Source organism: Macrobrachium rosenbergii, chromosome 26 (assembly GCF_040412425.1).
Source record: "Macrobrachium rosenbergii isolate ZJJX-2024 chromosome 26, ASM4041242v1, whole genome shotgun sequence".
NCBI lineage: Eukaryota > Metazoa > Arthropoda > Malacostraca > Decapoda > Palaemonidae > Macrobrachium > Macrobrachium rosenbergii.
This window is the reverse complement of record NC_089766.1, coordinates 15105659-15129082: the sequence shown is the minus strand read 5'-3', so window position 1 is coordinate 15129082 and position 23424 is coordinate 15105659. Positions and strand designations below refer to the sequence as shown.

Sequence of the window (23424 nt, the reverse complement as noted above, 5' to 3'; positions counted from 1 at the left end):
AGGGAAGTACTTGTCAGAAGGCAGCTAATACAGTATCTGGGTCAATCATAAATTGCTGGGTTCACATGATAACTTTACCACTGATCCCCACCTGCACTGTGGCACTAACTGCTACGTAGCAGAAAGAAGGGGGAGAGGCTACGTAGCAGAAAGAAGGGGGAGAGGCTACGTAGCAGAAAGAAGGGGGAGAGAGAGAGAAAGCCAGCTGCTCACCCATTCTGCCAACTTTATACCATTGGAGTACCTCAAGTAAGATGCTTTTTTGCCCGAGAAGCCATCCAACTCCTCAACACGCTACTATGAGGTTACAGCTAGTAGAACAAGCCCTTTGGATGAGATATCAACCTATGTTGTCTGAATCAGGCTGCAGAGAAGGAGAGTTCCATGCCACTCCAAAGACCGAAGTTAACAAGGTGGGCAAAATTGTTCAAAGCTCTTAAGAGCATGGACAGTTCTACCAAGAAAGCCCCCTAGGGGGTTAATGCTGTCAGTGCACCTCATGCAGTACACTGTAGGCAGTACTTAAGATTCTATATAGCATCCCTTCAGCCCCTAGCTGCAATACCTTTCATTCCTCTTACTGTACCTCCGTTCATATTCTCTTTCTTCCACCTTACTTCCCATCCTTTCCTAACAGTTGATTCATAGTGCAACTGCAAAGTTTTCCTCCTGTTACACCTTTCAAACCTTTATACTGTCAATTTCCATTTCAATGCTGAATGGCCTCATAGGTCCCAGCACTTGGTATTTGAGCTAAACTCCATATTCTATCTATCTATCTATCTACCAAGAAAGAGAGGTCGTTACCCCTCAGTCGGAAGACCTGGTTCAAGGCAGAACCATTGACTTCACCCCAGGGACTAAGAGGAGTTTGTCTTGACAAAGGTAGACAACAAAGTGGCTCCAACTGTAGGGACTCAGTCTACGACAACAATCAGAGAAGAGGTCCACTCCCTGGTACACAGTCATTGAGGCCACCTCAAAATATGTGACTAACAGAAAAGAATGGGCCAAAGGGGAATCTCTGCACACCTTGACCAGCAGAGCTAGAAAATCAAGGTGCCAAGTAAAAGATGAGCTACCAAGATTAACTGTCCTGTATAACTGTGTGGTGAACATTGATCACTGCTGTTCCTTAGAGCTAAAAAAAGAGCCTTTCCTCACAAAAGAAAGAAGGGACCAATCTGTCCTAACTGTCCTTGCAGGTTGAGATAGTCCACCAAAATATCCCCTCTAGCCAGAATGTTTCTGGCTAACAGCTTAACAGTATGGCAAATCCATTCATGCATGTGGAACCGTGTCACTCGTCAACACCACTAAGGAGGAACTATCGCACAATCTAAGAATGTTGCGGTTATCTCCAATGCAAACATTTCCAAGATGTTGATGACCAGATAAAGGTTGTTCTCTGTCTACACACCTGAAGCACATCTCCTGATGTGTGAGAACAGAAGCATCTCTGGAGGTGGGGAGTTCGAAGGAAACCTCACTGTGTTCCCACTATCCACCCACCAAGCAAGGTCCTCCCATTCTTGGTTCAATGGCAGAAGGTGAGAGGAAGGATTGCTTGAAACCAACCAGTGTTGCTTCAGCTGACACTGAAGCGAGCATTGTAGATGCCTGAAAAGCACAAGCTTCTCCAAGGACAACAGGTGACCAAGGACAAACTTAAAGCCAACTGGTTGTTACTGCCATGACAAGAGCTGTGCTACCACTTTCCTCAGCTTACTAAAGTGAGAGCCTTACCAAAAACTCTCACTGCTGCTATGTCTATTAGCATGGTCCAAAATAATTAAAAATTATTTTGGATGAAATGAGAATACTTCACAAACTTCACAGGAACTGAAGACACACTAAATCATCTGGCAAAACAATGCTTATTAGACTTGTAAGCGTGCATCATTTGGATGTTGCTGAGCATGACATCAAATCAGTGTCATGCAATTATGTTACCAAAGGTATTATCTATCCAAGGTGCTTTAATGCAGAAAAGTATTACCTCATTAACAATATAACATGATACAACATAAAATTTACTCTAATCTAGAAACAAAGAATACAAATACTGTATCAGCAAATCCTAATTGTATAAAATCACAATCATTAAAAAGGGTAAACTTTTCATGGTGTAATTCAAAGAAGGCACCAACCTTGTCAGCTACAAAATATCAAAGCAAAAAGAATACAATTTACTATGCCACCAATTAATGGTCTAGTTTTTATTTACCAGAACATTATTCGTTATATTAGAAAATAGCTCAAATAGACCACCAAGATATATTTCAAGACTATATCATAGGATTGACCTTAGTTATTTGTACTTGAACGACAACTGAAAACTGAAGCTCGGTAAATTCGAAGATGTGGGACAACTAGGTGACAAGATACCAAACGGTCTCTGCAATGACAATTTTCTGCTGAATAACCTGTAAATGATATCCTCCTACTGGGCCATATACAGCTGATGAACAACTTCAATATGGTATAAAGCTGTAATTACAGAATTACACTATTATCATGAGAGGGATGACCAAGACAACAGGAAGAGAAAACACTGGACACTACATCCATTCAGCAAAGTTTCCAAGCGTGCAACAAAATTGAAACACCACGACAAGATGGGAACTCCCTTGGTGACATATTTTCCCTGGATTGGAGAACTTGCTTGGTTTCACTGGTGAGTTGGAAACTGGCTCTGTGCTCTTGCACAGACAAACTTAAGTAAGATGTTTGTCTATTGCATAAGTAAGTCTGTTCATTTCTCTGTATTATTTTTACATTCTCAAGCATAATGAAATATTCAGTTACCAAAATAGACACTACTGTAAACAGAACTCGACAGTCTACCCATTAAAGTAGAAAAATATATGTGGTCATAAGTAAAAAATACTTGCTCTGAATAATGAGTAAAATATGATTTAACTAAGGATTAGTGCACTGTTCAAGACTATTCTTACCACCACCACTACCATTACAACTACTAGACCCCACTAACCACATAAACAGTTCTGCACTATGATATACAATATGGCTAAAGTAAATTCAAGTTGAATATTGCAACATAAATATACTACGTTGAAATAATTTTCAAGACCTAATTGTAGATATGTCTTTCTCTTTGTTGGATGGTCGTGATTACCTTCACTGCATCTATATGTGCTGGGAGGATATCTCAAAAATGGCTAACCATGAATGAATAACTGGGTGAAACATTCATCAGGTGACCTCCTCTACATGATCAGTTTTTGGTGAGCAATGACTAGGATTTGTCATTCTGACACTAGTTTAGCCTTTCATATGTAGAACCCAGTAAGCCACCATGGTACTAAAAGTAACAAAACTTGATACAATAGTTGTCAGTGTAACCAAAGTAAAGCAGCAGATGTCTTCCATCAACATTTAAGATTTCTTGCAGATGCTCACAACTAGTAACTAGTTCTGAAGGATAAAAATTTGCTTACAGCAACTGGCACTGGCAAAGGCCTTTCCTCTCTCTTGTGAGCTTGTTACTTCATTTACAAGGTCACAAAACAAAATAGTCTTATCAAAAGGATGGTCTAATTGGGTTGTTCTCAGGGACAAACCTTATTCTTGTAAATTAGAACCTATAACAATCTGAACACAGGATAAACTGAAAATTAAACAAGCCTGCTGAAGTTCCCTTAAAGGATCCTACCCAAGATTTGACATTTACTGCTGACTGAATAAAATTCCACCAAATTTTCCCACCTTCCACTTGACTTCTGTGTACTAGATGTGCTTTAACAAGACCACCAAGCTAAAGTTCTCAATCCTCATAGGATGGCCTATTTACTCTGAGGAGGCATTTTTCCAATAACGTTGAGTTTCATAAGCACTGTGATTGACCTTTAATTGGTATGTTTTACAAATTGAGCAATTTGCAAAAATTATTACATTTCTATTGTTCATTGGCAACACTTTCTTGACTTGGACAGTACTGACTGGAAGGACTTGTTTTTAAAATGGCAAATTCTTAATCAATTTGTATTTTTCATAACTACAAACCTAAGGTCTTTAAGTAGGGAGAAAATCTCTAAGTGCTACCTGGATCTGATTAAAAATAGAACAAGGGTTTGGTGGCAGCAGGGTGATAACCAATGGGGAGAGAGGAGGCAGAGTCTGACCTCCTTCCCCTCATGCCTCTTGATGCACCAGTTATCTTCCAGCCCAGGTAATTGTATGAGGGGTGGCATGAGGTGGGCCATTTACGTAAAGACCTAAGGTTTGTACTTATGAAAAATACAAATTCATTAAAAATTTGTTATCTGTTCATATACAGTACAAACCAGGTCTTTAATGTAGGGGAGACTTACTTTAAGTGGGAGGATAAAGTAAGCTTCAGAACGGACTGGAGGTTCAGCTCACCTGGGCTCACATCCTGGTCAATAGTTAGAGCACAGGAAGGAGTCATATGCCTCTGATCCACTAAATGAAATAATACTCAACAGCCAGACATCCAGTCTATACTGTGTCTACGAAGCAGGAAAAGAACTTGTAACTGTCGGAAACAACAGAATTAGGTAGCTACCAACCATGTTCTATTGTCAATTCCTCTCTCCCCTTGTAAGAGAGAGGGTAGGACTAGCTTCTATTTCTAGAATTTGTATTGTATAGGAACAATCATAATAGAAAATATTATGGTTGCTCACTCACTCACCTGTACCTAGCCAGTTCTAGCAAATGATAGCCTACATCTCTCCCCTGCCCGTCAAAAGAGGAGAAGAAGGAAGGGAAAGGAAGGCCAGTCACCCCATTCACTCTCACTTTCATAACCAGCATCTTGGGCAAGATACAACCTGTCCCCCGTGCAGGAGATACTGGATAGTCTCCAACTGTGAGGAGATAGGGACCCTACCGACCGGTGAAACCTCTCAATGTGCAGTTGGCAAAGTAGGTTGTGTCAGGGAGGAATCTCTCACGGTGCCTCTGTCAGCACAGCCAGAAGATCGGGAAACCACCCGGCATGTGGCCACAAGGGAGCCACCAGGGTCATTTTGAGGTCTGAGAGATCATTACTCTGGTGATTACCTGACGAATCAGACAAAAGGGAGGAAAGGCGTAGGCGTCCAGATTATCCCAAGGGTGTTGCAGAGTGGCTTCTACCACGGCACAAGGATCCAGAATAACCGAACAAAACACCTCCAACTTCTTGTATCTGGTCTATCACTGGCCTTTCCCACAGATGGAACTACCTTTCCGCTATCTCCAGGTGTAATGACCACTCTGTTCCAAACACTTTACCCTGACGACTTAGCTTGTCTGCCACTACATTTCTCTTGCCTGGAATGTATCTGGCTGAAAAGTCCACTGAGTGAGTCACTGTCCACAGGTGTAGTTGTATTGTCAGTTCGTAAAGTTGAAGGGATATTAGTCCCCCCTGTTTGCTGACATATGCCAACACCATGGTGTTGGATATTAGAACCACGGAGTGCCCTGTCACCCTCTCCTGAGAGTGCCCTGTCACCCTCTCCTGGGAGTGCCCTGTCACCCTCTCCTGGGAGTGCCCTGTCACCCTCTCCTGGAACTCCTGAAGGTCTAAGAAAGCTGCCTTTAGCTCTAGCACATTGATGTGAAGTTCCTTGTCTTGATGATCCCGCACACCTGAGGTCAAGAGGTCTTTTAGGTGTGCTCCCCAACCCTCCTTCGTGGTGTCTGAGAACAGAATGGACTCCAGAGGGGGAGTGTGAAGGGGCACTCCTATGGCCAGGTTCATGTCATCCAGACACCATGCTAAGTCCTGTCTCACTTCCTTTGAGAGCTGACTCGGAAGAAGGGAGAATCCTTTGATGGGGACCAAAACTCTTTCAACCTCCATTGAAGAGATTGAAGGTGGAGACGCCCGTAAACAACGAGTTTCTCCATGGGTGACAGGTGACCTAGAACAATCTGCCACCGAAGTGCTGGTTGTTTTTGTCTGGAAAGGAAGGGCTGTATGATGATCTTGAACTTGTCAATGCGTGTCTCTGATGGAAAGACCCTCACTGCTGCTGTGTCTTTTAGCATAACCAGGTAAAGAGATCTTTGGCCGGGAGAAAGATTTGGCTTCTCCAAATTTATCAACATGTATTCCTAAGCTGTGACAAACTTGGAGTATACTGTCTCTGTCTTGGATCAACTTCACCCGAGAACTCGCCAAGACCAGCCAGTTGTCGAGGTATCTCAAGATGTGTATCCTGTGTGAATGGGCTCAGATTGAAACTAGGGTGAACACTCTTGTGAACACCTGTGGGGCAATAGAGAGGCCAAAGCAAAGCACCTTGAAATGATACACTGTCTCTCCCAAAAAGAAGCAAAGAAACTTGCAAGATGATTGGTGGATTGGGATCTGGAAGTACACATCCTTCAGGTCTATTGTCATCATGAAGTTGGACTTCTTGATGGCTGCTAGAACTGTGTGGGGCATTTCCATCTTGAACCGAGTCTTCCTCATGAAAGGATTCAAGAAAGACAGGTCTATGACTGGTCTCCATTCCCCGATGCTTTTGCCACCAGAAAGACCCAGCTGTAGGAACCTGGGGATCAATCCTTCACAACCTCCAGGGAAGAACGGAGCTGAGAGGGACACTGATGAACTGTTTACTTGGCAGGGGTAGGAGAAGGCTGGCGACCTCTACGAGGCCAAAGCATGGTTTAGGATCTCTTAGGTGGAGAATAAGACGCAGCCTGAGGCCTAGGTCTGGCTACATTGGCGCATGAAGGGTCAGAAGACTTATTCACAGCTTGATGGACCAGACTGTCCTTGCTGTCCACTCTACGTCTTTCGACTGCTGCCTCAACCTGTTCCTTAAGAAAAAGTGATGAAGATCCTAGAATGGTTCCATTTCTCAGTGCTAAGGTAGAATCAGGGCCGACAAATCTGGAAATCTTAGAAATGGCAGTGTCTCTTCTTTTCAATAACCAATTGGCCCACATATTTGCTGTTACGTGAACCAAATACAAGATGGTCTTGCCACAAGACTTGCAGTAGTCTAATGAAGGTGGCATATTCCTCAGTGTCGGCAGCCATGGCAGCTAAGAAATCTTGCCTACTGTTGTCAACCAAAGATCAAGCCACGAAACCGCCTAGAACGCTGAAGACGCTGTCAAAACTCCATTGAGGATGCCTCTTTATGTTTAAAGGAGGGGCCCTTTGCCTTGATTGATCTAAAGAAAGACCCGGGCCCTATACAAACCAAGTCCAGATCTACATGTCTTGATTGTAATGCGACGTTAGGGGTTGCATAAAAACATCTATGTCGTGGAAGAGGAAGAGGGAGCATCTTAAAAGACCTGCAGGATCGTAGAGAATTGACTTGGCTGAGGACACTGTCTGCGTTATTGGAACATGGTAAGCCCAACAATGCTTTTGCCTCTCTCTTGGGACCCACAAAGGCCTCGAACCCGAAGGAAAATTTGAAGTGGTAGCCACAGTCTCTTCAGGTAGTTCATTGTATCCCGAGTGAGTTCCACTACTTCTGCATATGTTGTCAGCAGTTCTTGGTTATCTGCATTGAGAGGGAGAGGGCCTTCTGCTTCCAGGGCACGAGACTCTCAATCCGGTCTGTCAGGCAAAATAGTGGAATCACTTGAATCCTTGTTGATTGCTGGAGCATAGGAACAATCAGGGCTCAGGACTTTCTTGGGAAGATATTGTTCAACTGAAGGAGCAGGGACCCTGTCTTGATCATGGTCCCATCTGCAAGAATGAGAGCATGGACTAATAGATGACGGCCATGGAAGAGTCCACGACCGTAAGGGATTTGTTGCATGGAGAAGAGTCACAGCCACACAAGTGAGACCGTGGTTTACGTGGAGAGTAGTCACAGCCAAGCGAGTGAGACCAAGGGTTTCTTGTCTTAAGAGACGAACGATCCCGATCACAAGAATGTTCCCTCAGGTATGGTGTCGACTTCTTAGCGGGAGCCTTGTCATCCTTTTTAACAGCCATGGTCTTAACGCTCATTTCTTGAGCAGGACAAGCGGAAGAAGACAAAATGACAGTAACTTCACAAGGAAGCCCGATCTGAAGATCTACAGCCCTTGGAGGGGACTTCTCTTGATGACTGCGTAGCCACACAAGAATCAGGAACTGGGTGACAATCGTCATCAGCTAAGGCAGAAGACATACAGCCATGACCCTTGACAGACATGACAGACTCATGGCCGTCCATAGCCTCAATATGGCCAAGATTAGCCAATCAAGACACAGCTGAAGTAGACCCATGGTTGAAGTTGCTTCCAGATGAAGGGAGACAGAGAGCCTGCGGATCTTCTTGCAAGGAGGGGGCAACAAAGTCCGTTTTCCTCTTAACGCTTCTGTGGAATTGAAAGAAAACAAAGACAATGCATGAGAGGAAAACAACAGTGAGGGAGAAGGAGATCCACAACGTCTCTTCTTCGACTTCGAATCGGAGTGGCTGAGTTTCTTTGGAAGAGGACTTTTGAGTCTCTCCAGCAAGGTCTGAATAAAGGAGTCGGAAGGAGTAAATGAATAAAACCCAGGGACTGGAAGCAATGGAAGAGGCACAGCTGATGAAGGAATGATGTAGGCTGAGGATGTTGAGGCCATAGACACGCAAGCAGACATTACAGACACCACAGCTCTTGACACTCACATGGCAGAAGAAGCTGGGAGATGGGAAGACAGGAGGTGGGACAGAAGACCCCCAATGTGGGGCTCCCCTGGTAGTGGTAGGCCTAAGGATGACCAGCACTTGCTTAGCTTCTCAGCATCCATGCCTGAAACAACAGTACAAAGAGGAGCTACCTCCCTCCTAGTGGGGGGGTGCCACCCCTGAAAGACCAAAGGCAGCTAAATCAAGCACAAGATCTCCCGAACCCCTCCTTGATTTATCTAAAGATGAAGCAATAGATAAATGAGGAGTAAAATCTTCCTGAGAAGAAGCAATGAGAGGCAAATCTGGTAAAGGAAAAAAGGAACAAGAAGGAATGGTGAAGTTGGCCGCCATTGGAGGCGAGAAGCCTTCCCAAGACGGAACAACCGACTCCCTCTTGTATTCCTTCTTACCAAAACACTTACACTGCTCAAGAGACCAATCACGACACTCAGAACATGGGTTACTAACATTGCAGTCATTAGATCTGCATCTGCTACAAATTGTATGAGGATCAGAATCGATAGAGGCTAAATAACGAAAGCAAGGATTGTTACCTACCCCCGGGCATCTTCTCTGAGGCCAAGCCTTCTTAGATGAATCAAGCATTTGCATCCCTAATGCAAAACACAGATAAACACAAAAGTAACACAGAATCAAACACAAAAGAGGAAAGAAAAAACCATAATGCCAAGGCACAGATAGGGCAGGAAGTGCGTAATAAACTGGCTTCTATACAAGAAAGGGAAGCGCACGTCTTGCAAGAAAGATGGTTCAGAAATGACTGGTGTGTCACAAGGCACAAGAGAGGAAAGAGGTCGGACTCCACCTACTCTCTCATTGGCTATCACCCTGCTACCACCAAACCCTTGTTCTATTTCTAACCGGATCCAGCTAGTGCTTGAGAGATTTTTCTTCTATGTAAAGACCTGGTTTGTACTGTATATGAACAATGAGAGTTAAAGGAGCAGGGCAAACATTTCATCTTTTAACCAAATAAGGATGCAAAATCTACAGTGGGCCTTCTTGAGTGAATTGTAGATTGTGCTCAAGATTCTTTGCAGCATCCTTTCAGCATTCAGCTGCATTGCTTCCTATCTTTTAACATCATTCAATCCCACCTTTCTCTTGCTATTTGGCTGTCCTGCTTATTTACTTTCATTTACTACCATTTCAATTGCCCATTTAAGGAAAAAAGAAATCCTTCTGGTTAACCTATTTTATAGTATTAATAACCTCATATTTTAATTATATGCTGGACAATTTATTCCATACATGGACTTTTAACTTCTCTTTTGGCTGAATCTCAAAGACTGAGATGGTCTTCAAGCAGTAGAACAATGACCAGCGAGCTGCCACAGAGGATCATGGAGAGCATGACTGAAGACCTCAACCAAAAGGGGATTCAAGCATAATGTATGTAAGATACTCAGGCAGAAAGTGTGCAATGTAAGACTGTAAAGAACTCATGACATGTCTAGCCTGTGAAAAGAACACCTAAAACCTTTAATAATAAAAATTACTTTCTCAAATACAACAAAAATGTAGTGCAATATTCCTGAATTCAAAGACTGTAAATGTACTATTTGAGGGAACACAATGGAATACTTTTGTTGTACTTTCAAGAAATGCTTGGAAAATTATTAGTGGAACATGCATGCAAGTCACCACCAACTGTTAAAACCTAGACTACCCAAAGAAGGTAATAACATTTTCGAAGGCCTGAATTCAAAATTTTACTTCAGTAACATGCATACTTTACTCTTACAACAGTGGCACATCCAAAATACTATCAAGCACAAATAACCACATTAAAGATATGCTGGTATGGAAAATCCTTGTTAAAACATGGCATACACTATTGCAGGAAACATTCATTTTTATATCACTTTACCCACATGACAATAGGTACAACTACCTTTATCATCTTACAGTCATTCAAATATATTTCTCACTCTAAAGACAATGCATATCACACTGACACATCACAAAATGACACAAAGTACAGTAACCAAAGAAATAAAAAAATTTTACTGATGACATATGTAACTTCTACAATACATTCTTTGGCAATAATGATGTTAACTTTCCCAATTAGTCTACTGAAGAAAACAAACAAACCTCTTGCACAACGAATCTAGACAAAACTAGCACAAAAAAGGATCAGGTACCAACTTCCAGAAAATAAGTATATTTTATGACTAGTGCTGTTCAGTTTAGTAAGAAATAAATTCTACTTACAGTGCAAATGGCATTCACAGTTACTGGTATTTTCTAAAGGAATAAAATAATTATAAACGTATCCATGAAAATTTTTCAATAAACATCAGGTCTCAGCAATGCAAAAGTTAAAACCAATTCCAAAGGTAAAAAATTTTTTCGTTGAAGTTTTCTCTTCATTTTAGCAAATAATACCTTCCCGTAACAGTAAAAATAATAACTTGTTCATGGAACAAAATAGAAAAATACTGTATTAGGTCATAATAACTACTTATATATAATTTCTATCTATTGTTATGAGATTCATCTACAAAAGTATGTTTACTACTTACAAATTTGATTTTTCTTGGTAAACTACCATTTGATTTTTCTTGTTTATGGCTATTTTTTCTTTCTACGCCAATTTTCTTTTTCAATACACTCACATTTGTAAATTCTAAGCCATCTTCACTCCACTCTATGTTATTTTTTGGGTCCCTTTCCACTGTAACTGTTTTAATTGGAATACTTTTCGGAGCTGAAGGTTCCTTACGTTTTGTACTTGCTTGAATGTATATTTTCTTGTAAGTATTTCGTTCCTTTTCTTCAAGTTGTCGTTTGCGCTTTCCAATTTCACTGAGGTTCTTCTCTTTTCTTTCTTGGACTCTATTGGCAGCTAGAGCACCTAAAAGGATTGAAAAAAGGTAAACAAAAGTAGAAATGCAATGTGGAGATTTTTATTATAATACTGATTAACCAGACTACTGAATTAAGATTCTTAATTCTCCTGAGGCTGGCAACTTCAACAAACCTAATCTACAGGTGAAAGGGATAAAACAATATGAACTGACAACCATGCCCTTCTGGCTGAACTTAAAACACTTCTAACATCAGGGCATCACAAGCAAAATTCAAATTCTGTAACTCGCTGGGACATCAGCTCAAAAGGCTGACAACAGTAATCTTCATGATTTTTCCCAAAATCATTTCACTATTTGTGGAAAAACTGCCGATTTATCATCTATTATAGAACCTCGTATGAAGTTTCTATGCAGTATGTATGTGATACCTTTTTAACATTCCGTATCTGATAGTACACCATTTACAATTGAAATTGCTTTATCACTGCTATTATTCTTATGTGATGGCATCCAACAATACAGCTTTCTCAAATGATGATCCAGTACAAAATATTTACAACATTGGGGTTTAGTACAGTTCTAAAAATAATGTACAGTATACTGTGTATACTGTATTACTTGTTAACCAAAGGATTGTGAGCAACTCCTAAGGCTTGAAAACTTCATCTGCACAGGATTTTTTCATCAGGACTGAATGTAAGTCATTGATCAGGTATCAGATGCTATGTTTTCTAGGAAAGAAAGTTATGCTTATGTCTTAGAACAGCAATAACAAGGGACAGGTATTTTTTAGAGAGTAATGGTAGGGAGAAAAAATTGTTTTATAAAACTACTGTCATCTAGTCTTGGGTTTACCTGAGAAATATTACCTTTATAACAATGAGGTTATATATTCCTCACTCCAAATCAGTACACAAAGATTTACACTACCACTTCAGTCTGAGCAGAAGAAAACTTAAGAGACCAGAGCTATCAATTCTGGACAAAACAGCCTCAGAAATCAGTGCTGAGATGAAGGAAACTGATGGCACTCAATAAGAACATGCTAAGCAATTATAATAGACAAGTTTCCTTCCCAATGAAATGGTAATCCACTATGACTGAGCACTAGATGATCTTTAGAATAACCTTTATTTTTTGCACTCATTACTGGGTTACCACTCAGGAACCCTGTTACACAGCATACTAAACTTATATATGGTTCAGTCCTGCTTCTCACTATCAATAAACTCACTGTTAACAAAAGAACTAACCTAAAATAGTATTATGCAAAAACTTCTTGTTTGTAGATGGTAAATTTTTCTTGAGCCATCCAGATGGACCAGATATTTCTGCCCGAATTGCACCTCTTTTGGCTTCTTGAAGTAAGGCTTGCTCTGCTAACCTGAAAATTAAACCAAATGATTCCTAACAGTTTTTAACCACAACAAAAACTGAATATGTTATCGAACTGATAGTACAAGGCAGGTCAATAAGTAAAAGCAGGCATTAACATCTGGTCATAGAAAAAAAGGCTGGTTCACCCATATATTCTTTACTTAATCACAATAAAACTTGACTCTGCCATAGCTTAGAGAGGAACAAAACATCAGAATCATAACTACTGCAATTACTTAGAAAAGAACCAGCCAAAATGTGATATTAAGAATGGACTTCTGAGAGATTTGCAAAAGATACACATACCCCCTCAAATCCACTTCTTTAAAGCATTCTGACAGATGAAGTACTGAAGAAGGAATCATTACAGTTTTTGCGAAGGTAGATAACTGTGGAAGTTTGTAAAACAGGAATCCCTCAAATGGCAATAATTTTTAGTATGGTCACAGTTGCTAAATTTGGTTTCATAAGAGGGGGCCTCATTAGCTGAGTATGCTTGCTGAACACAAAGTCTTTATCTCTTGCAGATAAAATTGTGCAGAGAATCTAAACCATTTGGTTCTATACTTTCACTTTTTGGAAAAGCCTTATGTTAAAAAAGTTCCAGGTACGTAACAATTTTTGAAAATTCAGGTTGGCCTATGCTAATACAAGTTCTTCAACAATTTATTAACTTAGGATGGTTGGTGGTTGGTTTAGATTAAGTCAATTTAAGATAAAAGAGATAAAAGCCTACTAAACAAGGCAGCACATGGAAGTCCAATCTGCACATGAGCTTGATTACCCTATGTTAAATTCTCTAGTTTACAGGTAAATTGATCATACTATGCAAAGCTGCAAAAGGACACTGTTACAGTGTTTCCTTAATGCAAGACTTAATTAAAATCAATGAAAAAAATTATTTTCATCAGTATTTATTTACTTGATACATTTTACAATGAAAAGTCATAATAGCCTGTATAAAAATATTTTTAAAAAAGTAATTAGCTTTTGACGGTGTGATAAGTTTGCATGCATATAAACAAGAAAATTTAGAAAACAGTATTTAACACATTTTATAAATTCATTTATCTATTTATTCTAACAAAATATTAAGAGATTTTCAGGATGATGAAGTAAAGTTCACTCAAGTTCAACAAAATAAATTCTCTTCTTTACATTTTTAAATGTATTTTTAAAACTATGAATGCAAAATCGTGAAATCAAATAGCTCTTACGCAGTATTTTTACCAGTACAATTTTTTCCTTATAGTACAATGAAAATGAAAATTATATTTATAAAGGAAATAATCCTTTATATATAACTATGTGGGAAAAATAAAAGATGACAGGCTTTACACTAACCCTAGGCTAGATGAGGCCTACATAAAGATGGTAATAAGAAAAATTAAATAAATATCCCCAAACACATAAATGTCAAGTAAATATTTGAAATGAATGAATGCCAAAAGCCCTAAACATAAACCTGTGAAATATAATAGATGAAAAATCAAAGCAATGCCAGATGATGGCTGGCAGACTGTCAAGAGTGAATATAAAACCTGCGTAATCACACTGTGGGTTATAGACTTATGTTGCTTTGTACAATCTAGTTGTTTTAACCTTACACTTTCTTTACAAAGCTGCGGCCCTTGCAATAGAGTGCCTAATTCACATAAACATGCTGTCATCTGATTTCCAATAATAGGCCTAGGCCAATGCAAGGTCGGTAGCCTAATACTTTAAAACATCTCGATAATACAGTTTTAAAGCTGTGTTCTTAAGCAGGATATCCTTAATATGGTTAATAATTAAATCATACAAAAATCTATCTAGGTTATAATTTCCTGTTACTGAGAAACTGACCAGCTTTCGTTCATGCTCAATGCTTCTTCCCGTGGGGCTCGTACTCAACACAGCACTCGTGAGAGTGGTCGTTGTATTTAAGTAAAAACATACCATAAAATTTACGGTAATCCTATATATTAGCTCCGTGCCTGTTTTTACCTTTTCAACTGGTTTTTTCTATACTTTTAGGGGTTCTGATACTGGCAGTGCATCTGTTTGTTGTCGGCCAAATGGAATGTCCCTTCGCCGTGTTTAGTATTGGCCCGGGGGGGTTGGGTACCCATTCGTTAACAAGTTATTGCACTTGCCGGACGGGATATTAACCGTTCGAAACAGACGTACCCGTGCTCTGTCTTGTGAAGATCGCATATGGAAACCCCTTGTTGGATGGACTTTGGGGGTTAATTACAGGATAATTAGGCTCGAGCGCCAAAAATGAAAGGTAAATTCATAATTAGCAACCAAAAAACTGTAGAAAAAGTCAGTTATAGTGCCGTCGGCGACGCGGAGCTACCCTATAGTTCTACCAAATTAACCTACAGTGTGACACAAACAACTACAATGAATGGGGGTAGGCCTAGGCTATAAGGCATTTAAGAATAGGATTAGACTACCCAAAGTGACCCCATTGCTGGCATCCTAATTTACGTACAGCCTAGATTATGTCAGTCTGAAATAGGGTAATTCACCGTTCTGAACACAACGGTTTCTTTGCATTTTTGAAAACATTAGCGGTGTATATTCACCTGGACAGTTCATCATCTGTCACCATCTTTACGGTCTGTCAGAATTCCGTAACCACCACACGTAGAGCGAACAGCTGAGCGACTGATGAGTGATCGCTGAATGTTTTTATCCCCGACCACGTTCCGCTAATCTTTCAGCTACTGCTTCTTGCATGTTACGATTCCCATGATTTTGTTTCACTACTGTGTAAATTCACCATCATTGCTATGATAAAAAAGTAATAGAAGCTATATTTAAGATGTTCAACATCTATTGCGAAACGACATACTAGAAACAACAAATTGCATCTTAAGGGACCATTGTTTATAAGCTCGGTAACTAGTTAGCGTGATTCAGCTGAGCCTTTGTATATTTTGAAGCTTTGGAGAAATTGAGTTTTCTGTTTTATCATCTTTATAATTTAAGAATAAATTTTATAATAATATGAAGCGCCATATATCCTTTAAATCTATACATAAAAATAAATTATATTTAAATGAGTTATCTCTTGCTGTACAATATGAGTTAAGAGGAATTTAGAAGTAAATCCAATCCAACTTCTTATTTTGAAAGGCTTACAGCCTTAGATAGGCCAAGAAAAATGGCGTCACAGATGGTGTACGAGAGAGTGTCTTGTAGAATATATCACGAGGACGGGACCAGAACAGATAAATATGGAGGGCTGCTGACCTTAAAATTAGTATATGATCCACACGGTTTGGCGTGTAAAATTAAAAAAGGTAAGGTTCTGGATAAGAAGGAAAACTGGCCTAGAGGCCATTGTACAGTAGCCTACTCGGTGCCATTGACACCGAAAGAAATGTGATGGGTTTTTGTTTCTTTTTTTTTTTAATGTAATTCCCAGGAATTTATTCGAATAGTTAAGCCGGAATGGAGTCCATCCGGATCATATTACCCAGATCTTCGGTTATGGAGTGTAGTGGCGCGCCCGTGATGTAAACAATGTTTTGTTTGTTGTGTAAATAAGTTGGGTGCGGGTTGGCCACCGTACCCTGTATTAAAGGCACAGGCCCAGGTCTATATGTTAACTTTCGTCCATCGGGGTATGCTGCATTGAGTACCCAGATCTACTCCAGCAGGGCATGGGCAAGATCTTGTAAAGGTCATTCCAGGAGTAGTTTAGTTTACCGGTATCCATAATAGCTTGCCGTAGGCCTAGGCCTGTGCGAAATCCGTAGTCTTAGTCATATTTAGTTTAGCATCCTATAAGTCAATCATTAGTAGGCTTTGTCATGAAATAATTTAATGAATAAATCATTTGCTAGATTCTAATGAGGCTTAGTTCTTGACAGACTTGGGCTACTGTAAATTAGACATGCATTTTTAAGATTGACAAGACAAGCCTAAGATTAGTGGCATTATTGATAAGCTAATCATGAGAGGGCTGGTAATATAGGCCTATGTAAAAAGAACTGCAATTTTCACATAGGCCTAGTATATTAGCTTATGTCATAGGCAAGGTAAGAAATAAACCCATGCCCTTTGGGCACTGGGGTGCCCTAGGCCAATGCCAGTCCCATTTCAATTTTTAAACAGTAGGCCTAGGCTTAGGCAGTAAAATTCACCTGAGCGTAGGCCTATGCTATATTAAATACTTGCAGTGACAGAGTATTGGTTGCCCATAACATCACTGGAAAAGAAGCAATTGCTGTATGGCACTAATGTAAGCATGGAGCTAGTATAGGCCTATCTGGTACATTTGATACTTAGGCCTAGTACCAAGTTCATCAGAACTGACCAGTATCTGAGGGACCCTCCTTTCTGCAATCTTGCATAGATTCCTCCAGTGCTGTTTTAACAAAGGAATTGTTATTGATTCTTAATGGATACCAGCATTTGAATCTACTGCGGGTGTTTCTGATATAGGCCTATCTGCAACTCTCCATTCTGTATTATTTTCTGGTACAGTAACATCATTAGCTGAAGGAATGTTTCCAGTCCCCTCTGCTTGTATAGTACCCATGTAACTGCTTGCAGTTCTCTCCTTTAGCCTAACATCAAATTTATACTATATACTTTAGTCTCCTCAGTTACCCTACCATTTGAAGGATTAAGGGTTTCCCACTTTTTTTTGCAGGCATAGCGAAGTTTTTGCTTCGATACCAGAAAAATCCATTAATGACCTTCAAGCAGTTTTCACGTGCTCACCAATGTTTGCAAATATTCATTTTTGTGGGGAAATAAAAATTGTGCTTAAAAAAATAGCTCTACAATCTCTGGGATATTTCATACCTGTTAAAGGCCCACCCCTCCTGAAAATTATTCTGCCCCTTGACATCCTCTCCAATTTATAACCAGCTTAGTATTGAATATTATTATTATATTATTATTCAGAAGGTGAAGCCTATTCATATGGAACAAGCCCATAGAGGCCATTGACTTGAAAATCAGGCTTCCAAAGAATATTAAGGTGTTTATTTGGATGAAGTAAGAGAATGTAAAGGGAAATACGTAAAGAAGAGATCCCACTTATTAAAGAAAAAATAAATTAAAGAATAGGTAAGCATTTTTTGAAATGCAAGGAGAATAGTATTAGGGTAGTTACACATTGGATCTTCACTTGAACTAATGAAGTTCCAATTGCACGACATCCTCTGGGAGGCTGTTCCACAGTCCAGCAGTGTTAGGAGGAAAGGACCTCTGGAACTGAGAAGTTTGACAGCGAGGCACATTTACTGCATATTAGTGCTGCTGTTTAGCGAATCTGATTGCTCTCAGCAGGTAAAGGGGATCAGGGATCAGTTGTGAAGGTGAAAGATCTCTGTTGAAATACAACTTACGAAAAAGTGACGAACCCGTCCGTTAATGGTCCAAGTCTTGACTGCTAATATTAGGAAACAGAAACCTACCACCACAAACCACTCTATCTAAAAGAGATAAATCTCAGGCAGAAGCAGACATCCACACCAGAGAATAGTATTCTTTTAAAGGAAGCGCAAACGACCTAAAACAGGTTGCATTAATTTTATCACTGTTATAAATGTAAGAGGCCTTATAAACAATACCTGACTTTAGTGTGGCATTTGCTAAAACTTTCGTTAGATATTTATCAAAAGTAAGGTGACTTAAAAATTTTACATAGAATAGTAAAAGCTTCAGACTCATTCAGCAGAGTCCCATCCACATGAAAGGGGGAATGGGAGCAGGGGGGGGGGAAATCTGTATGAGATTGCTAATCAATATTATTTTTGTTTTAGTGGAATTCAGCTTCAGACGCCACAGACCACACCATTACTTGATCCAGTCCATGTCTTGATTGTGGCTGAGGGCAGCTTTATTTCTCATAAGTGGAGACTTTACTACACCAATAAGTGTTGCATCATTGGCATACTGAACAATCTTGTCTTTCAGGCCAACAACCATATCACTCACATACCCTGAAATAACAGTTGACCAAGAACACTACCCATACAAAATAGGTCTTGGTTCATTAAAAATCTTGTCCTCAGCAATTCTCTGCTGCATATCTGTGAGGAATTCTTGAATTAATCCTAAAACATAGGTCCCATTCCAAGATTCTGAAGTCTATCAACAAGTGCCTTGTGATTTACTAAATTGAAAGCAGCACTAAAATCTATTTGAATTACTCTGCCCTCAAAACCCCTTTTAAGGTTCCCTTACAAATAGCAGGTCAAGTCTAAAACTGGTTCCTATATGTACATGGGATATCAGCTAACAATCCTTTAGATTCCACATACTTATATAGTGGCTTAAAAAGTTTTTCAGCAACTTTGAAGAGCACAAGGAGAATAGAGATTGGCCCGTAGTAACTGCAGTCTGCAAATACTGTAGCCACTCTTTGGAACATGCTGTATTATTAAGCTTGCACTCAACTGTTCCTCAGTTAGCTGGGTAAAATTGGAGGATACATAGAACTCAAGAGCAGACCAGCCATGTTGATCTGATGAATTTGAATTTAGCGTCAGGCAAAGGAAATAGAGTGGTTTTTAAAAAAAGATTTGCAGAATTCTGGTAATCATAAAAATTACAATAAATGGATTGGGATAGCTTACTCAAATTAAAGCAGCATAATAAATGGCTGAAATATACTTGAGGATAAAGACCTGGAAAAACTGAGCTGAGTTATTTGATGAAAGATGTTAAAGGATAAAGACCTGGAGAAACTGAATCTTGAGTTAGTATTTGATGAAAGATGTTAAACATTAAAGAAAACCTATAGCATTGTGAATATGGACATTTTTTTATTATAAGATCAAGACTCATACTAAAGGAAGGTTACTTGAGAATGCTAGTAAGTTAAGATTCATTGAATGTAAGTGGTAAATGGTTGGAAATTTTTTTTTTTTTTTTTTTTTATAAAGTTTTGGTTACAGTTGTGTGTCATTTACACCCTAACAAAGTAAGATGCATCATTGCATCTGTTTCAGACTTGTTACTAAAGGTTATACAGTCAGAAAGGTAATTTGATAAATGACTGTTTTCCAATATGAAATTGTCTGTAACTTGAGAAAATTTTAAAAAGCAAGAAAAGTATGTTATAAGCCCAAAATGGCTAAATCTAGTGGAATTTCTTACATTTTAGTAAAAATCCTTAGTATGAACATTGCTTGGTGGATATGAATTTCATGTTTTGTATAGTTTTGGTCTTTTCAGAATTTCACTGTCTTGTAAGAATAAATATTAATTATTTTCTTTTTCTCTCTCTGCAGATAATGTTGAAGTCTTAGAAATTCCCATTGACAGTAAAACAGAATGCTGTCGATTAGGTTCAAAATCTTATTTATTTGCGTCCAGTCAGGAAGATCTTATATTTACCTTTGCCACAGATGCAGGTAAGTTTGTGTTTGACATCTGAAGTTATTTGGTACATGTATTGTTGTAAGTAAATTCTTCATAATTAACAGTCCCTCAGTAATCACGCCTATTAATGATATCATGCCTTTATGTAACGCCAAAACCTCAAAGACTTGTCAGATTTGAGTGTACAGTTATTAATAAATTCAAAATTTGGAAAGCTGTAAAATAGTTTATGATCCAGAGGTCTGTTACTTATTTTTATGGAGTTTTAGAAAAGTAAGCTTGGAGTAGTCGTGCAGTATACTGTTTAGAAAAGAAAGTCATGCCCTTGTATCTTACAACTTTATAATTATTACATATTCTTCTACAGATGCAAGAAAGTTCCACAGTGCAGTATACAAAGTCCGCCAGGGTAAAGAAGCCTCTGTGTTTAGTGAGAGAACAGATGATGCTAGTGCTGTCCAGTATTTTCAGGTTAGGGGTTAAATATTATTTTGCATAGTTTATTTGTTTATTGTAATAAATCATTAACTGCAATACTGTAATGACAGTTGCTTTTGAATTCTATTTAACATTTTTTTTTTCTTTCCAGTTTTATAGTTATTTATCACAACAACAGAATATGATGCAGGTAAGAACAAACTATTGTTTATTTATTGTTTAAAATCAGTGATATAACATTCTGGAGTAATATGTAGAAATTTTTTTGTACTTATAAGTTTATCCAGTGTTGAGTGATTGTCAAGTGAGTGTCATGTTTTATAATGTTTAGCCCTCATTCTTTTCTTCATGATCTTAACCTCTTTAAATCCATAATACCAGTACATTTCCACATTAAATACTTGTTTATTTCACCAGGATTATATTCGAACTGGTACCTACCAGCGTGCAATATTGTCAAACATGAGTGACTTCAGAGATAAAATTGTCCTTGATGTAGGGGCAGGGTCTGGTATTCTTTCATTCTTCGCTGCGCAGGCTGGGGCACGGAAAGTTTACGCTGTTGAAGCATCTTCGATGGCTCAACATTGTGAGGTAAATTTTGCTTTGCCAATTTCTTTAGTGTACAATTCAGCCATTCGGAGTGAATGAAAATTTGTATGCCCTACCTTTTAGCAATAGAGCCATTATCTCCTCTGAGTAGTTTAAGAAGTCCAAGGCTTAATGTATCTGAAAAAAAGGCCTAATGCAACTATGTTCATAGTTCTTGCATGTGTTCTGTGTGAGAAATGTTCAAAATACTATATAGCTTTGAAACTGCTATTGTTGGCTTGAATTACCAAGAAATATTGGCACAAGTTAATCAATTACTTATTGGCAGTAAATTCTTTTCTAATCTTTTAAAAAGTGAGTAAATAATTATCAAAGCACATGTATCTCCGATGACCTGGAAAAGGGCTACTGTTAAAAATTATTTATATTATTTTAATGAATTAAAGAAAATAAATTGCTACATGATACCTAAAGCCTTCCAGACCATCTTGCAAAATGTTATATCTTGGTTTACAAGAATTTTTGAGAAAATGGTGAAAAGTCAGGGAGGCTGGGTTCCATAAGGTGTGCAACTAGTTGACAAGACAATAGAAAAAATAGTGCCTCCTAATCACACTTAGGCTTGCAGCACTCACTACCACACTTAATATCTTGCTATTTTATAAAATGCATATTTCACAGCTTATTGTAAACCAATGACGTGGACAAAATCCAGTTAGAAGGCCCAGTAACTCATGGTTAAACATCATAGGCAAAGCCTTGGGCAAAATTGAGATTCAGGCAGAAAGTGTGCTAGACAGAGAGGGAAGCGATTCATTCATAGCAAGGGAAAACTGGACAGAATTGTTAGCTGATGGTGGTGAATGATTATCCAAGCTGGGAGACTAGGCAGAACATTAGGTTCCTTTGAGTTTTTATATTCCAATTGAAGTTCTTTAGTTGTAGTAGCTTGTCGGTACTGTGCCTTTTATAAAGCCTTTCATGCGGTGCCAAAAGTAATAGAGCATGTTGTATTAAAAGGAATAACACATATTTTATTGTGTCAAAAGTAATGGAACACAGTTGTGCATGCTCTTTTACCCATGAAGTTTGAACTCATTGTGTTTATTCTCTTTCAGCTTTTAGTTAGAGCAAATAACCTACAGGACACTATAAAGGTCATGGCTGGGAAGATAGAAGAAATTGAAATTCCAGACTTAGTGGATATGATTATCTCTGAGCCAATGGGTTACATGCTTTATAATGAAAGAATGTTAGAGTCTTACCTCCACGCCAAGAAGTGGCTTAAGCCTGGTGGCCGTATGTTCCCGTCCCGGGGTGACCTTCACGTTGCCCCTTTCAATGATGAAACCCTGTATTATGAACAGCTCAATAAGGCCAATTTTTGGTAAGAGACCCGTATGTCTTGATTATTTTACATATGAGTCACTGAATACGGAATTGAATACACATATATATGCAGAACCTGTAGCCTTAACGATATGTGTTTTACCCTTTCAGGTATCAGAATTGCTTTCATGGAGTTGATTTGTGCCAGCTCCGTGAGCAAGCACTTAATGAGTACCTGAGACAGCCTATAGTAGATACCTTTGACATTGGTATTTGCTTAGCAAAAAGTATAAGATATTCATTGGACTTTTTGGAAACTGAAGAAAAGGATTTACATCATTTAGGTCAGTATGTCATAATTATGTTTACGGTTTACCCTGTCAAATTCTTTTTTGGAATAGCACAGTGAGATGTCATAATGATAAATGCAGTTTCTCGGAAATTCTGTTAAGTAGGTGGCAGGCTTTTGATGTCATTTAACTATGTCTCATGCATTGATGTCATATAACTATGTCTCATGCAGTACTTAGCTTCACAACATACTCTATTTGCTAGTAAATTAGTACAGTAACTGCCTAGGGCATATGCTCCAATTTTTACATAAATTATATTCTGCATACCTTATTCTTTTAGAAGTTCAAAAAAGGTTTCTTATTCTTTTAAAGCAGAAGTATGTATAAGGAAGTCCCTGAAAAATTTATTTTAGTCAGTATATCCTAAAGAAATTTAATTAGTTGTTGGGTGGGCATTTTTTGCATGTTGAAATATTTGCTTAGTTTCCCATTTTTTTCAGTTATACCACTTGAATTCCACATCCTAAAAAGTAGTACACTTCATGGATTAGCATTTTGGTTCGATGTTGCTTTCCTTGGCTCAACACAGACCGTATGGCTATCTACAGCTCCAACGGAACCTCTCACACATTGGTATCAGGTAAG

At 38.8% G+C, this 23424-nt stretch overlaps 2 protein-coding genes across 5 annotated transcripts in view; one reads left to right on the top strand and one right to left on the bottom strand.

Moving 5' to 3' along the window:
• Nucleotides 1-10337: 10337 nt before the first annotated feature.
• LOC136853078 (protein POLR1D-like) lies at nucleotides 10338-15726 on the bottom strand. The gene is made up of 3 exons (XM_067128356.1): nucleotides 15406-15726; nucleotides 12709-12839; nucleotides 10338-11499 (listed from the first exon to the last, which is right to left on the bottom strand). The coding sequence occupies exons 1-3, from the start codon at nucleotides 15429-15431 to the stop codon at nucleotides 11120-11122; spliced, it is 537 nt and encodes a 178-aa protein (XP_066984457.1). The 5' UTR covers nucleotides 15432-15726; the 3' UTR covers nucleotides 10338-11119.
• A 239-nt stretch (nucleotides 15727-15965) lies between these two features.
• Nucleotides 15966-23424, top strand: part of Art4 (arginine methyltransferase 4) — a 64630-nt gene continuing 57171 nt past the window's right edge. For 2 of the 4 annotated variants that reach the window (XM_067128352.1, XM_067128351.1), the window contains exons 1-8: nucleotides 15966-16125; nucleotides 20077-20199; nucleotides 20535-20638; nucleotides 20757-20795; nucleotides 21023-21199; nucleotides 22276-22544; nucleotides 22658-22830; nucleotides 23280-23419. In XM_067128352.1, the coding sequence (XP_066984453.1) occupies nucleotides 15987-16125; nucleotides 20077-20199; nucleotides 20535-20638; nucleotides 20757-20795; nucleotides 21023-21199; nucleotides 22276-22544; nucleotides 22658-22830; nucleotides 23280-23419 (1164 nt within the window). In that variant the 5' untranslated portion in view covers nucleotides 15966-15986. The remainder of the gene's footprint in view (nucleotides 16126-20076; nucleotides 20200-20534; nucleotides 20639-20756; nucleotides 20796-21022; nucleotides 21200-22275; nucleotides 22545-22657; nucleotides 22831-23279; nucleotides 23420-23424) is intronic. The other 2 variants (XM_067128354.1, XM_067128353.1) reach the window with 1 other exon arrangement.

Excerpts from the sequence above, each read along its gene's own strand:
- LOC136853078 (XM_067128356.1), bottom strand. The coding sequence starts at position 15,431 with ATGGTGACAGATGATGAACTGTCCAG. Across the intron at positions 12,840-15,405 it reads ACAGATGATGAACTGTCCAG|GTTAGCAGAGCAAGCCTTAC; the intron begins GTGAATATACAC and ends TTTAATTTTCAG. Across the intron at positions 11,500-12,708 it reads TTTGCATAATACTATTTTAG|GTGCTCTAGCTGCCAATAGA; the intron begins GTTAGTTCTTTT and ends CAATCCTTTTAG.